Source organism: Botryllus schlosseri, chromosome 1, assembly GCF_051294905.1.
Source record: "Botryllus schlosseri isolate E-star chromosome 1, Bs_hap1, whole genome shotgun sequence".
NCBI classification, from domain to species: domain Eukaryota; kingdom Metazoa; phylum Chordata; class Ascidiacea; order Stolidobranchia; family Styelidae; genus Botryllus; species Botryllus schlosseri.
In genome coordinates this window covers 5,411,308-5,427,208 of record NC_137236.1, presented here as the reverse complement: position 1 = coordinate 5,427,208, position 15,901 = coordinate 5,411,308, and the positions used below count along the sequence as shown (strand labels likewise).

Here is a 15,901-nt window from a genome sequence, read left to right as displayed (position 1 = left end):
ATAATATCCTGAATGATGAATATATTATGATTTCAACGACTATTATTGGTATTGTAATTAATCATGTTTCCTAAAATTCCGTTGTGTACAGCTGTCTGTCTGCATTAGGGTTGTCCAAAATTTGGAAAATCTCAAAAAGTCTCCGCGATTGTGTCTCATTCTATAGATTATTGATAAAAAAAAACAATTAGCCTGAAAGAAGCTTACAGGAAAGCCGTTAAGATTTCGGTCAAAGCGTTCGAAAGTAGCTGCTCGAGAATGGGCGTGCCACTGACCATAGAACGGCGACGAGACTAGTAATCAAATAACCACGGCTCTTGATTGGCTAATCGGCTATGCTTCAATGACCACGGCAGCAGTAGCTTGCGGATTAGGTGTTCAAGAAGTCTGCTACCGGCGGGGATTCTGAGTGCGCATTGTTAGTAGTTTGGCAGGTGATGATTTAAGATTAATTCGGGACATGTTGAGGTACGAAAGACATGATGAACAAACAACACCTGCATCGCAGAAGCTTTTACAGCATGACTGCATCATTGTGAAGGATACGGATGAAGCCTACAATGTCGTGTTTTCATCGAGAGAAAGCAAAGGCGCTTATGCAATCGTTGAGCGAATTCACCGTTTCAGTACGGATCCACCATCAGTGAATACAAATATATAAAGCTTAACAATGACACTATACTTTGTGTGATCTTATTGGATCCAAGTTGTAGTATATAGTGAAGTATTGAAGGTTCTAGGGATCGACTGAGTCGGCCGGTTATGCTTGGCAGTTATACTTACAGCAAATTGAATTCACTTATAAGAGTTGTCAAAGTCCTTAATGATGCTGCAGAAAAGAGGTCTAAGGTAAGCACAGGCTATGCTGGATATGATATCCAAACTCTGCTGGATACTATATGCAGCATAGTCTGTGCTTTTCTTTACACCTCTTTTCTGCTGGATCAATAAGGACTTTGACATACCATATACAGCACAGCCTGTGCGAGTGTGCGTACATTACCACCTCTTTTCTGCGTTATCATTAAGGACTTTAACAACGCCTACAAGTGCATTCAATTTGTTGTAAGCATCTGATAAGGGCCAAGCATAACCGGCTGATTCCGCCGATCCCTAGACCATTCAAAACGTCACCTATATACTACAGCTTCAGCCCAATAAGATCACACAACGTATAGTGTCATTGTTAAGCTTTATATATTTGTATTCACTGATGGTGGATCGGTACTGAAACGGTGAATTCGCTCAACACTTGCATAAGCGCCTTTGCTTTCTCTCGATGAAAACACGACATGTAGGCTTCAGCCGTTTCCTTCACAATGAAGCAGTCATGCTGTAAAAGCCTCTGTGAAGCAGGTGTTGTTTGTTCATCATGTATTTCGTACCTCAACACGCCCTGAATTAATCTTAAATCATCACCTGCCAAACTACTAACAATGCGCACTCAGAATCCCCGCCTGTAGCAGACTTCTTGAACACCTGATCAGCAAGCTGCTGCTGCCATGGTCATTGAAGCATAGCCGATTAGCCAATCAAGAGCCGTGGTTATTTGATTACTAGTCTTCTCGCCGTTGTATGGTCAGTGGCACGCCCATTCTTGATCAGCTACTTTCAAACGCTTTGACCGAAATCTTAACGGCTTTCCTGTAAGCTTCTTTCAGGCTAATTGTTGTTTTTTATCAATCTATAGAATGAGACACAATCACAGAGACTTTTTGAGATTTTCCAAATTTTGGACAACCCTAGTCTGCATCCTCACCATTTCGGACATGCCTGTGAAAAGTTAAGCATACTAGCAATAGACAATAGACATGCATTCATTTCGATAAGTGAGGCTTAAGTCACGAGATGGCAATGCCACCCAGATTCGGGTAGTGGTAATAAACGTCGAAGAACCACTGGTCTCTAAAAGATTGTCGAACACACTCATCTGTCGGCTAGTGCCATCAGAGCTTGTGTTTAGCGCGACCAAGGCCATGGTGCCTACTCCGAACCAGATACTCGTCCCTAATCGCCTGGTTGAACCGGGCTGATGGTATCACACTTGTTCTAGAATTGTTCCGAATCTAATATTCAGTGATCCCAGAGATTTGTTGAAGACACAGTAAATTAGCAGTTTATTGTCTCGGAACTGAAATCTTTCGGACAATCAAGTTGAGACCTGAACGTCCCAAATCTTCTACCCGCAGTCAATATCCAAATGTGATTGTGATCTACAAATGTATGTGCGGAACATCTGTAAGGAACTACTCGTCTGAATTGTCAGGTTGCCGATCATCACAATGGCTACGCTGAAAATTGTACTAAACTGGTATTATTAGGTCATAAGTTTGTTGTTCTTGGATATTGTTATTTATCAAACTGTTCAGTTATTGCTTATTTTTTCCGTTTTTCAGACTGGGCTGCCATAATATAAGCTATGGTTGAATACTTGTTTTTAAGTAGAGAGCGGTTGATGTGTGATGCTTGAAGAAGTAAAGTAACATACAGATAATCCAGAAGAATGACAAACATGTGCTGGATCTGTGGAAAGAGCTTCCATCGTAAGGGCGGATTGAAAACTCACTTGCGATTCCACCTTATAAATAGAAATACCGAATGTGAGATCTGCGGAAAAACCTTTGCTGCAATCAGTTTATTGAAAAAACATTTACTATCCCACACTTTTTTGAAAAATCATGAACACAGAGGCATTGGCAAAGAGTATAATCAGATCGTTCACTTGAAAAGACATGCGGATACACGTACTGCTCACCCTGGAGTCAAAAACCACGACTGTGAGATCTGTGGAAAATCATTTGTGCGGGTTGGCGACCTGAAAACGCATGTAAATATACATACTGGAAGCAAAAACTATCCATGTCAGATCTGCGGGCAAACGTTTACCCGGCTTGGTCACTTGAAAACACATGGACATACACATACTGGAGTAAAAAACTATGCATGTCAGATTTGCGGAAAAGCGTTTACCCAGCTTCGTGACTTGAAACGACATGAGAATACACATACTGGAGTAAAAAGCTATGCATGTCAAATCTGTGGAAAAGCATTTGCACGGATGGGACACTTGAAGACACACGAGAATACACATACTGGAGTCAGAAACTATGCGTGTCAGATCTGTGGAAAAGCGTTTACCCATCTTGGTAACTTGAAAAGACACAAACATACACATACTGGAGTCAAAAACTATGAATGTCAGATCTGCGGAAAAGCTTTTAATCTACTTAGTGTCTTGAAAAGACACAAACATACACATACCGGAGTCAAAAACTATGAGTGTCAAATCTGTGGAAAAGCGTTTGCACTGATGGGACACTTGAAAACACATGAAAATACACATACTGGAGTCAAAAACTATGCATGTCAGATTTGCGGAAAAGCGTTTACGCGGCTTGATAACTTGAAAGAACATGGAAATACACATACTGGAGTCAAAAACTATGCATGTCAGATTTGCGGAAAAGCGTTTACCCATCTTGATAACTTGAAACGACATGGAAAAACACATACTGGAGTCAAAAACTGTGAGTGTCAGATCTGTGGAAAAGCGTTTACCCAGCTTCGTGACTTGAAACGACATGAGAATACACATACTGGAGTCAAAAAGTATGCATGTCAGGTCTGCGGAAAAGCGTTTACCCGGCTTGATAACTTGAAAGAACATGGAAATACACATACTGGAGTCAAAAACTATGCATGTCAGATTAGCGGAAAAGCGTTTACCCATCTTGGTAACTTGAAACAACATGGAAATACACATACTGGAGTCAAAAACTATGGATGTCAGATTTGCGGAAAAGCGTTTACCCATCTTGGTAACTTGAAACGACATGGAAATACACATACTGGAGTCAAAAACTATGGATGTCAGATTTGCGGAAAAGCGTTTACCCATCTTGGTAACTTGAAACGACATGGAAATACACATACTGGAGTCAAAAACTGTGAGTGTCAGATCTGCGGAAAAGCGTTTGCACGGATGGGACACTTGAAGACACACGAGAATACACATACTGGAGTCAGAAAATATGCATGTCAGATCTGTGGAAAAATGTTTACCCATCTTTGTAGCTTGAAAATACATGGAAATACACATACTGGAGTCAAAAACTATGAGTGTCAGATCTGCGGAAAAGTGTTTGCTCGGATCGGACACTTGAAGACACACGAGAATACACATACTGGAGTAAAAAACTATGCATGTCAGATTTGCGGAAAAGTGTTTACCCAGCTTGGTAGCTTGAAAGAACGTGGAAATACACATACTGGAATCAAAAACTATGCATGTCAGATTTGCGGAAAAGCATTTACCCATCTTCGTGACTTGAAACGACATGAAAATACACATACTGGAGTCAGAAACTATGCATGTCAGATCTGCGGAAAAGCGTTTACCCAGCTTCGTGCCTTGAAAATACATGGAAATACACATACTGGAGTCAAAAACTATGAGTGTCAGATCTGTGGTAAAGCGTTTAGTCTGCTCAGTAACTTGAAAACACATGAAAATACACATACCGGAGTCAAAAACTATGCATGTCAGATTTGCGGATAAGCGTTTACCCAGCTTGGTGCCTTGAAAAAACATGGAAATACACATACTGGAGTCAAAAATTATGAGTGTCAGATCTGTGGTAAAGCGTTTAGTCTGCTCAGTAACTTGAGAACGCATGTGCATACACATACCGGAGTCAAAAATTATGAGTGCCAGACGTGCGGGAAAGCGTTTACCCTGCTTGGTAACTTGAAAAGACATGGAAATACACATACAGTAGAATAGCGGAATGCATATCTTTTTCTTCTCGCAATGATGATCTCAAACATGAAGCAGTAATATTGACAGGAATACCTTATACTAAAATATGCTGTTACTTAGAGTAGACGTTCATTCACTCTGCTATCATGTCAATACGATTTAATATTGCGATCAAATTTGTACGAGTACTCAACGCATATATCTTTGAATCACCTTTCCAGCTAAACGATTACTGTGCCGGCTGTCTAGAAATTGTGGTGGACTTGCATCTTCGTGTTACTAAGACTCTTGCCCATGTCCATTTGTCGTTGCCACAATAAAAATTTCTCTATACGTTGTTTTTTATCATCTATTTTTTTTTCAGTTTGAACATGTTTCTCCCATTTTCATATTTTAATTACGGTGTATGATTACTGCCTGAAAATTTCTTTCTCACTGCCCTAATCAATTTCAATAAAGACATCTTTTGGGGTAATTTGCACTGGGTCTGTTGTTTAGAGAAGTTTGATGTGGATATTCAAATCTTTGTATCACAGTGTGATGAGCTAATACTATAGTTTATGTCACCTAAATTTTAAGCTTCGTGTGCATTATCCTTTGTCATATTGTCTGTTTATTAGCAGTCTGTGCATATCGTTTTCAATTTCGTTTCAAATTGTAATGTTGTGGCCATTCTGTAAATATGTGTTTCTCCTTGCCATCCATTTCATGCAATTTGTCGACATTTTCACTTCCTCATGGTAGTAGACGTGAAATGATACCCGTACGATTTGTGATGCAGGTGATTAGCATATCATTGATCGCTATCCTTTGTGATGGTGAGATTATGAACAGTCAGCCGCAACAAATATTATTTTTATTCTGTTTCACTTTGAAATCTATTGAATATCTGATCAATTCTGTGTGTATTTCTGATATACACTCGCTGCATCTTGTCAACAATTTCGTTCCTTAAGATTTTTTTTTCATTCAGATTATTTGTAATTCATACTGCTACAACGATGCACCACAGTGCTCCTTACCTTGTTTTGTTTGATGAAACATTGGAGCTGCTACGACGAACTCATGAACCTTGTTTACTAAAGAGGCAAACTGAGGTAAATCGTGATATGAATAATCATTGGGCATTCATTCATTCAACGTGTACGTTCCTCAGAAACTGCCGAAAACCGGCTCAACCATGGCGCCCAGAATTTTGGAAAGCCAACTACAGAGTTTCAACTGAAAGTTTTTCGTATGTCTTGGCAAAATGTAGTTCTTGATTAATTCGATTTTGAATCAAGTATTACATTTCAAGTCGCGTACTCGAGTTTCATTCATCAACACTAGAGCCCGACCGCTATCATATTTTTGAGCTGATAGGGACAAGCAGCACCTTCAATGATAACCACGATATATTCAGGCTATAGTGAAATAATATGGCAACTAGTTTAAGTCATATTTCCAAACCTTCAGAGCATTTATTTGAACAACTTTGCTATACTTAGGTATGAAATAAACGAGAAAGGATGCATCTCAACGCATCCAAGCAGAGTCAGTCAGTAGCAATAGTAGCCTACCTCTACTTTCGCAGAATACTCAATAAGGTTTTGACCCGCATTTTCACCCTTATTAGTAGTGATGACTCTGAGACGACTGCAAGAACATCACTCAACGAAAATCCGCTATCATGATTCACGACAAACGAATACACATGTTTTCTAGTTTATCGGCAACTAAAATATTTTTGCATACACAAGTAGAACTATAGAACTACTCACTTTTTAAAATCTGCAACTAAGTTAAGTAAGTATCTGAATTACAGGCATTGCTTCTGAAGTAGCATGAGAAAGTCAAATGTGTCAAGATATCGGTCTCCATCGAAATTTGAATCACAAGCACGTCGTTTGATTTCACAGATTGTTCCAAGACAAGGATTTAGTCTGTATCGTTCTTGAGTTGTGTAAAAGAAGGGTAAAGGTATTTCCTCATTACAAATGTAATATACCTCTAACTGTGCCGGTCGAAATTGCATTAGAACTGTAATGTTCATGACTAGCAGACTTGTACAACCAGATCATTATTGCTCTGGCTAAATATGGTAAAATGCTTATAATGTAATTCTAATCTAATTAGTCAACTATTTCTATATATACAGTGTGAAACAAGTCAAGATTGGTTAACAGTCATTTACTATTCTCATGCTTATGATAATCAAGTCCGATTTGATATGAGCTGAACTTGATTTCTTTTCCCAACTAGGTAATTGTGATTCTAATCTAATTTGGAAAAATTTGTTCAATATAATACAAATTCTAATCTAGTTTGGGTAATTTGGTCATTTTTTTCTGATGCAACTGCGATCACTTGCGCTGTGCACAATAATTTGATGACACAAATCTGAATCGAGTATCAATTCTAATCATTTGAGTCGAGTGGTAAGAACTGATTGTTTCGAGTACTGACAATATACGCTCCATGCCACCAAAGGGAGAAATTATATTAACAATTAGCTGAACTGAACCAATGGGAATTATACTTTCGATAATATTTCTCACCGTGAAAAGCTGTAAACCTCGATTGGTCGAATCGCAGCATACGAAACATGACATTTCTGCGAAGTCGGGACCAACCTAAAGCATTGTCCCATAGAACGATGAATAGCTATGGTCATAAAAATGCCAAATAATCTTTATAATGTGACTAGAATCGACATTACATTGTGGTGTTGCTGTGACGTTAACATGAGTGACTCAAACTCATTACTCGATTCATAATCCACCCTAATCACTCAGATACTGTATTTTAGACAGCCCTATTTATTACACGGTCAGTATCAAAAAGCAAGTATTAGATGAAGTTTCTAGTTTGGAAGGTTCACTGGTCTGCAAAAACTGTTGTCAAATTTGACCGTCCCTCGAACTCAGAAACGTTGAAAACCACTGATTTAGGTGTGTCCACCAAATAGTATTGTTATCCTCATTCCAGCAATTCAATTACCTTATATTTTTGTTGTCAGTCGCTGATGGCAGTTTACAAAAGGAGATACGCCATCACAGAACCAGAGACCCTTCATCTCACGCAACAGATTCTGCTGGATGTTGTTTATCGTTTAATCATTCACGGAGATAGCAAGGTAACATTGTATGCAGTCGTGCTTTCGTTAATAATCTTCGAAAATCATGTCAGAACCAGAACCAGAGCCGACCGATGATTGCTTTGCCAATTTGTGGTATAAAACTATGCACATTATGTACCATCAACGTAAAATGATTGATGCCGGTACAATCTCTCTAAAGTAGACTTGGACAAACTACTGGATTTTCAACACACGCCACAAGAATTAGAATTGCTCACTTTTCCTAATTGAAAATCTGCTACTAACTAACAAATACACAACTGATTAATGATTGTTTGGTTAATAAATTACAAATGATCTAAGAAATATCGAAGATAGAATTGGCATCTCAAATTGACGGGGTTTCTAGTTTGAAACGGGATTGCTTTCGACCCCCAATACTCAACCCTGCCTATACCAGTGTTTGGCGTGATGACTCTGAGCCAGGGCTGCAATGACTCAAGACATGAGTCGACTCGAGTCAAACTCAAGTCCCACTTATTTGGTGACTCGACCGGACTCGAGTCATATGACTCAAGACTAGGACTGTCACTGTACCTTTGAAGAATAGTAAGTCACCACATCATTGGTATTTCGTATATCAGACCTGATACTTGAAAATAGGACCAGAAACTGTTAAACTGAGGAAAATAACAATACTATAAATGCCAGCCATTCAATATCACTCAATGAGAGTTGGAAAAGTGCTTTGAAACCGATTGGAATGATAACTGAACAGTAAACATAATGTCTGATAGCTGATTTGGACTCTGACTTGATTCGGTGGTGAATTAAAAATGACTCGACTAGAGTCAAAACTATAAAAGTGAGATTGACTTATGACTTGGTTACAACCCTGCTCTGAGCTAGCAAAGGCTGCAAAAATATCGTGCAACAGAACGACGGTATCACGATGAAACGCATTTTCTAGTTGTCGGCAATTACATTTTTTAAATGCACAACTTGAAGTAGAATCACTCGCTATTCAAGATCGGCAACTGCAACTAGAACAACTTGCTTTCAGTTTTTTACTATGCAACTAAAATCCGAACTCCTCAAAATGGCAGTAGTTTGTTGACCATCAACTACCTGGACTGGTAGTTTGTACAAGTTTGTATACCCGTGTAATTGAATATGAAATTTGTATTGGCAGCTTGGAATCTATTCCTGAACAAATGGAGGTGAAGTTTGAAGAATTCGGCTAGATTTCATCCTGGCTACCAAAGTCGACTTTGACGGCCAAACAAAAAATCCTTTTCGTGACACCCCCAACTATATTGCCTCGGAAGTTCTCGGAAAGAATGGACACAGTTACAATGCGGAGACCTGGTCGTTGGGCTGTGTTTGGTGAGTATATAAGAACATTCATGTGGAAATGTATTAAAATAGACTCCTGTGGGTCTCAGTGGTGGAACTGGAAAATTCGAGCAGCTGAGTGATTTGAATCTGAATCCCGCATTTGAAATTTGAGATGAGTTTTCGAGTATCACTCAATATGATGTCATAACACACCTATTTCATTGCATTTCATGACAATGCTGTGTGTTGATCACATCTTCACCGAAATGTCATTTCCATTAGCTTGCATAAATTTGCATGCTCTGATACGACCAATCGACATGTCAAGGCTTCCACAGTGGACAATAGGGTTGTTCAAAATTACGTTTTTTTCCGGATTCCAGGGATTTATCGATTAAATTGTTAGGTTGCCTAAAAAGACTACACACCAAATTTGGCTCAATTTCAACCAGCCAATGCCGCGGTGGAGCCAATTGAGTTTTTTTAAATCATTCAAAAAAATAATTGGAAGTGCTTCTTGGAGGTACGAAACTTCAATATACATTTCAGCCAAAAATATTCGGGTTCAAAACAATGAAAAAAATGTTTCAATTTTTGCTGGTAATCCCATGAACTTGTCATGTTGCCGAAAAGAACGATGCATAACAATTTTGCTGACTCCCAACCGGTAGAAGTGAAGTTGTTGCAGTTGAAAATTTTGGATTTGCAAAAATAGCATTCATGGTGAGTGATCCCAGAATTATTGATTGAAAAAAACTCAAATAACTTCGCTTCTATGATTTGAAATTGCATCAAATTTATTTGCGTCGTTCTTGTAGACAACATAACAATTTCATGGGGTTGACAATTAAATTTAAAAAAAAAAACTTTTGTTTTAAATAAATTCCAAAAATTTGATTGGCTCTGCCGTGACTTTGACTGAGTTGTAATTGAGTCAAATTTGGTGTGCAGCCTTCTTTTTTAGGCAACCTAACCATTCGATCATTGAATCCCCGGGGTCTGAAAAAAGTTGCTTTTAAACAAGCCTAGTAGGTAGTGCTGCCGAAACTATAATTTCTCTCGAGTATCAAGAATTGCATCATTTCGGGGCTCGAAAAATCATCTCTCATTACTCGACTCGAATTATTGTGACCAGTCTTAGCTATTGCATATTGCAGAGAATTCTAACGTTATCATCAGCGAGGCTTGGCAAAATCCAGCATCTTTGCAATTGGATTACGGGTTAAGTACTAAGAATTCGAGTTCTTGTCTGACTCCATGCTGAGTATTGACTACGTCTTTGTAGGAGGTCATAAAACCTACCTATCCACATTTCAACCTATTATGCGTTTGCAAAGAAAATGAATTTTTCCAGCCCTCGTCGCAAGATGCGACCATCAGATGCAGTATTCAATCATCGAACTTTTATATGGCAAAATTGGAAGCTCGGCTCAAGAAATTGATCGATACCAATCCAACATTGAAGTCTGCTATAATTGCAGGTTGGTGTTTATGTAATCTCCGATTGTTTTCAGTTTGAATAGACTTCCTCCTAAATGTACGCCTACTTTTACGAATCAGAGATTTAATACCGTCAGATTTGATTAACCAATGAAAATGATTGCTAGGATACTCTTGTCTGCTCTGCAAAGCTGCAAACCTGGATTGGTGGTATTGCAGCATACTTAACACGTAATACAAGCAAACACACACAATAATGGAATTGACATATCTGGGAAGTCGTGATAGACCCACAGCACTGTCACGAAGTGCAATGAAATAGGTTTGGTAAAAGGGATACAAATCGTCTTTAATGCGATGTAGGACTGGCATTATATTGGTTGTAGTTGCATAAAAGGTTGTCTACTTACTTAAACTTTCCATATCATCAATGCTGGTATGGCATCATAACAAGTCATACTCAAACACTCGACTCGAAGCCTAATACTTGATTCAATTCCAAATTATCCAGGTACTCGATTTTCGATAGCCCCACGTATAACAAGTCAGATATCAAAATGGCACTATGAAATAAAATTTTGAATTAGGAAGGTTTATCGGTTCAAAAGAATTGTTGTTGGGTTTCACAGGCCCGCCATGTCAAAAAGATTGAGAACCGCTGATTTTGATGTTCCCAACAAATAATTTTGTTTTCATCCTGTCAATCCGAATAGCTTTGTTTTATTTTTTCAGTCGGTTATGGAAGTTTACAAAAAAAGACGCTTCATCGCAGAAGCAGGGACTCGTTATTGCCTGCGACAGATTCTGATTAACGTCGTTATCTTTACGATTGTAAGATCATTCACAGAGTGACAGAGATATCAAGGTAATAATTGTAGTGTAATTGTCTAATAAAACTAATCAAGCGAATGCCTGTAACCTAATTCTAATCTAATGTGTCCAATGTTTTATGTTCTCAATAATATAATTTCTGGACTTCCTGAAATTGCTACAAGAAAACTATGTTGCGAAACTAACCAAGCTCAATGTACAGACATTTGCCATTCTTGTGCTGATGAGAATGAGCTCTAATTTTATATGAACTTAACTTCATTCAATGTGCAAGTTTTGTCAATTCAGTAATTCTAATTCTAATCTAATTTTGGAAAATCTGTGTCGCTATCATTTTACTCTTATTTGAATTAGAACTGTTTAGCCTCAACTCAAATTCAAATCTAATCTAATTCGTGAAAAACTGTGGAGCTATCATTGTAATATCTTGATTTGGAAAAAAACTGTGTTGCTATAATTCTAATTCTACTCTATTATGGATAAAAAAAAATTGGCAGCTGTGATCCCAATCGTAATCTTATTTAGGTTTATCCTGATACTTTAATCTCTTCCTATCGGAAATAATTTACTATTTCAAATTCAAATCTTGATTGATATTATGGTTTTAAATCCACAAATCTTGATTCCCAAACAATCTCATAAAAATATGAGTTAGTATCTGTAATTTTGTTGATATTTGTGATTTTCACTAGAATGTTGCCATGCGAACGCTTTCAACGACCCTCTGTAAAGAAAGTGCTGGAGAGCTAGTATTTCAACGGCTTCATTCCACAGAAACTGCCCACAACCTGCTTGACCATGGCGCCCAGGTTGTTGAAAAGACAACTACAATGAAGCCGACCTCTATAGTGTTTGAACGGTAAGATTTCTTTCTAGCTCTTACCAAATTAGACTTCGTGTTTGATTCGACTCTGAATCGAGTATTACGTTTCGAGTCGCGTGCTTGAGTCTGAATCATGATAGCTAAAGTCCGACTGATATCGTATTTTGAGCCAACATCGATAAATAGCACTTTCACCGATAAGCCCAATATATTTAGCCTATATTGAAACAATATGGCAACTAGCTTAAGGCACATTTCCAAACCTTCAGAGCATTGATTTGAACGACTTTGTGGTCGTTGCTATGTTTGGGCAAGAAATAAACAAGAAAGACTGCATCTGGAAACTTGTATGAAGATGCAGTCAGTTACAATAGTAGCCTACCTCATTTTTTCAGAATACTCAAGTAGGTTTTGCCGTATACTTGCACTAATACTCATGTCTCTCAAATGTTTTTATACGACTTGTGTACCTCCTATGTAACAGTTCTGTTTTTCGGCAAAACCAGGTCTAGAATATAGCTTTCAATACAACATCCATTGTAGCAGTATATTTATTAAACTCGAAGACTTTTCGGGTGCCTCTTTTCAAGAGTTATCGGCACACTAAAGGGATTTAAACAGATTTAAAAGCAAAACCAAAAAGGCAAAGTATGACGCAACAATCAAAATCACAGACCATGAAATTCGCATCGTATCAATGGCAACAATAACAAACTATGAAGTATACGGACATACGGTACTATAGTAGCAGCACAATTTGTAAATAAACAATTACACGCACGGAACAACACGCACTAATGAGAAATTTGTAGGTTATAGAGGAAATCTTTCTGTCTGCATAAAATAGGTTTGCTCAACTGGATAATAGTAGACTCCAACACTTTTAAATGAAACACAGACCTACCACGCGCAATGACAGTGAACATATTGTCATCATAGTGCTGTGCACAGGCAAGGTTTTAGCTCAGATGCTGACCGATTGACGAAGCATATGCTTGGTAATCATCATAGCAGTCTGTTTTTGCAGCCAATTTGCACTGACGTGTGAGCTCCGTGCGATCATTTGCGCATGTTTTTGACCGAATCAATTTTGGGATATGCCCAACGGGATCACAACGGCCGCGTATGTACGGTTTACCGAAAACACATAAAGATAACGTACCTCTTCGCCCCATATTGTCTATGTGTGGATCGGCACAGCATAATTTAGCCAAATGGCTTAACACCGTCATTGAGCCAGTTCGATCCTTGTATACGCACCACTGCGTTCGCGACTCGTTCACGTTTGTAGACGAATTAAAACGCGCCAAATTAAATCCGTCCAATGTATTTCTTAGCTCATTTGATGTGAAAAGTCTTTTTACTAACGTACCATTGTCGGAAACTTTCGAAATCTGCGCAGACGCGCTTTATGATGGCACGCTCGAACCTCCGAAACTACCGCGTGAAATATTTCTTGAATTGTTGCAAACTGCTACTAGTAGCGTTGAATTCAGCTTTAATGACACGATGTTCCGTCAATGCAATGGTATTTCGATGGGTTCACCGTTGGGACCTAGTCTGGCCGATATATTCGTGGGATACCATGAAAAGAAATTGTTTGAAAACGTCGCAAAACCTCTCCTCTATTTTAGATATGTCGATGACACCTTTGTTGCCTTTAAAAATGAGCGAGAGTGTAATAATTTCTTCGAAAAATTGAATTGTCTCCATCCAGCTCTACAATTTACCGTGGAAAAGGAAACTGATGCTGCCCTTCCCTTTTTAGACGTCTTAGTAGAGAGATCAGGACAAACGTTTTTAACGTCGGCGTACAGAAAACCTACTTTCACTGGTCATTATATTCGTTGGGATTCATTCTGCCCGAAGCGGCGTAAATTAAACCTCATTTCATCTCTCGTTAATCGCGCCTTGCGCCTCTGCTCACCGGAAAAACTGTCACGCGAATTGGATGATATCCACTTGATTCTCTCCAAAAATGGCTATCCGGACCACATATTAAAATGCTCCATCTCTAGGGTATTGAAAAAATCGGATACAGCTCCAAAGTATGGCCCAGAAAAATGCCCGGCATTTTTACACCTACCTTGGCTAGGTAACGTGTCTAGCCGATTTGAAAAGCTTATTAAATCGGCTGTTCACCGTTGCTACTACAGCGTTAACACGCATGTAGTGTACACGACGAAACCCTTGTTACCCAACTCTCGAAAAGATGTACTTCCTGCCTTTGATGCAAGTAATGTTGTTTACCAATACAAGTGCCACTGTGATAGTAGGTATGTAGGACGTACATCTCAAAGATTGTTTGAGCGTATTAAGCAGCATATCCCAAAATTGATTCGGTCAAAAACATGCGCAAATGATCGCACGGAGCTCACACGTCAGTGCAAATTGGCTGCAAAAACAGACTGCTATGATGATTACCAAGCATATGCTTCGTCAATCGGTCAGCATCTGAGCGAAAACCTTGCCTGTGCACAGCACTATGATGACAATATGTTCACTGTCATTGCGCGTGGTAGGTCTGTGTTTCATTTAAAAGTGTTGGAGTCTACTATTATCCAGTTGAGCAAACCTATTTTATGCAGACAGAAAGATTTCCTCTATAACCTACAAATTTCTCATTAGTGCGTGTTGTTCCGTGCGTGTAATTGTTTATTTACAAATTGTGCTGCTACTATAGTACCGTATGTCCGTATACTTCATAGTTTGTTATTGTTGCCATTGATACGATGCGAATTTCATGGTCTGTGATTTTGATTGTTGCGTCATACTTTGCCTTTTTGGTTTTGCTTTTAAATCTGTTTAAATCCCTTTAGTGTGCCGATAACTCTTGAAAAGAGGCACCCGAAAAGTCTTCGAGTTTAATAAATATACTGCTACAATGGATGTTGTATTGAAAGCTATATTCAAGTTCTGTACCACGAACCAGCTATTTAGGTCTAGAATACTTGCTTTATTACCGTACCTACTTTAAAATCGCTAATTCTGCGTATGCTCGAGTAGACATTTACAATGTTACTTCTACTTCAATACTCAAGTACCAACGTGACCACTTGTAAGTTACGAGAAATAGGTGAATATTCCCAATGTAGCAATCGCAAATAATAGTTTTCCATGCTACCATGTCGTGACGTCACAAAATGGCCGATATTTTTACCTCTCATGGCTGATATAGTTCAAACTCTAATATAGACTCGATATTCCTAGCCAAACGATATCATCGGTCAGGCTATCATTATGACTTATTAAAAATAAACCACCTACTGACATTCATGTAGTGGTAATATATTCCGATTCTACAATTCATCTCTAGTCTTAGTTCTAAACACATTCCACAAGGGGCCGCATATGGAACTGCTGAAGTAGAATGACCATTTTTGATCAGTTTTAGTAACTCAATTCTTCTCATGTCCGGGTGAAAGCGTAGTAGTGATGACTCTGAGCTGGCTGCAAGAACACCGGTATCAGGACTCACACCAAATGAAGACATTTGTTTTCTAGTCGATCAGCAACTAAAGTTCTTTTAAAAGAATGAATATAACTAGAACTACTCTTCAAAATCTGCAACTAACACTAGTACCGCTATCTGAATTATAAGCAAATGCTCGCGTATGATCACCAGAAAGACAATATATCTCAAGAGATCATC

At 38.6% G+C, this 15,901-nt stretch overlaps 4 protein-coding genes across 5 annotated transcripts in view; 3 read left to right on the top strand and 1 right to left on the bottom strand.

Moving 5' to 3' along the window:
- LOC145436771 (uncharacterized) overlaps positions 1-15,901 on the top strand; it is a 355,402-nt gene that overhangs the window by 86,803 nt on the left and 252,698 nt on the right. The gene's annotated exons all lie outside the window — the stretch shown is intronic.
- The window catches only part of LOC145441576 (uncharacterized), a 268,801-nt gene that overhangs the window by 25,754 nt on the left and 227,146 nt on the right, over positions 1-15,901 (bottom strand). The window lies entirely within an intron of this gene.
- Positions 1-15,901, top strand: part of LOC145433781 (uncharacterized) — a 358,802-nt gene that overhangs the window by 327,906 nt on the left and 14,995 nt on the right. The gene's annotated exons all lie outside the window — the stretch shown is intronic.
- LOC145455257 (uncharacterized) lies at positions 218-12,690 on the top strand. Its single transcript, XM_080333543.1, has 5 exons — positions 218-5,856; positions 6,564-7,874; positions 9,010-9,203; positions 11,328-11,460; positions 12,119-12,690. Exon 1 carries the CDS (start codon positions 2,504-2,506, stop codon positions 4,556-4,558), a length of 2,055 nt encoding a protein of 684 aa, XP_080189669.1. The 5' UTR covers positions 218-2,503; the 3' UTR covers positions 4,559-5,856; positions 6,564-7,874; positions 9,010-9,203; positions 11,328-11,460; positions 12,119-12,690.

Excerpts from the sequence above, each read along its gene's own strand:
- LOC145455257 (XM_080333543.1), top strand. The coding sequence starts at position 2,504 with ATGACAAACATGTGCTGGATCTGTGGAAAGAGCTTCCATCGTAAGGGC.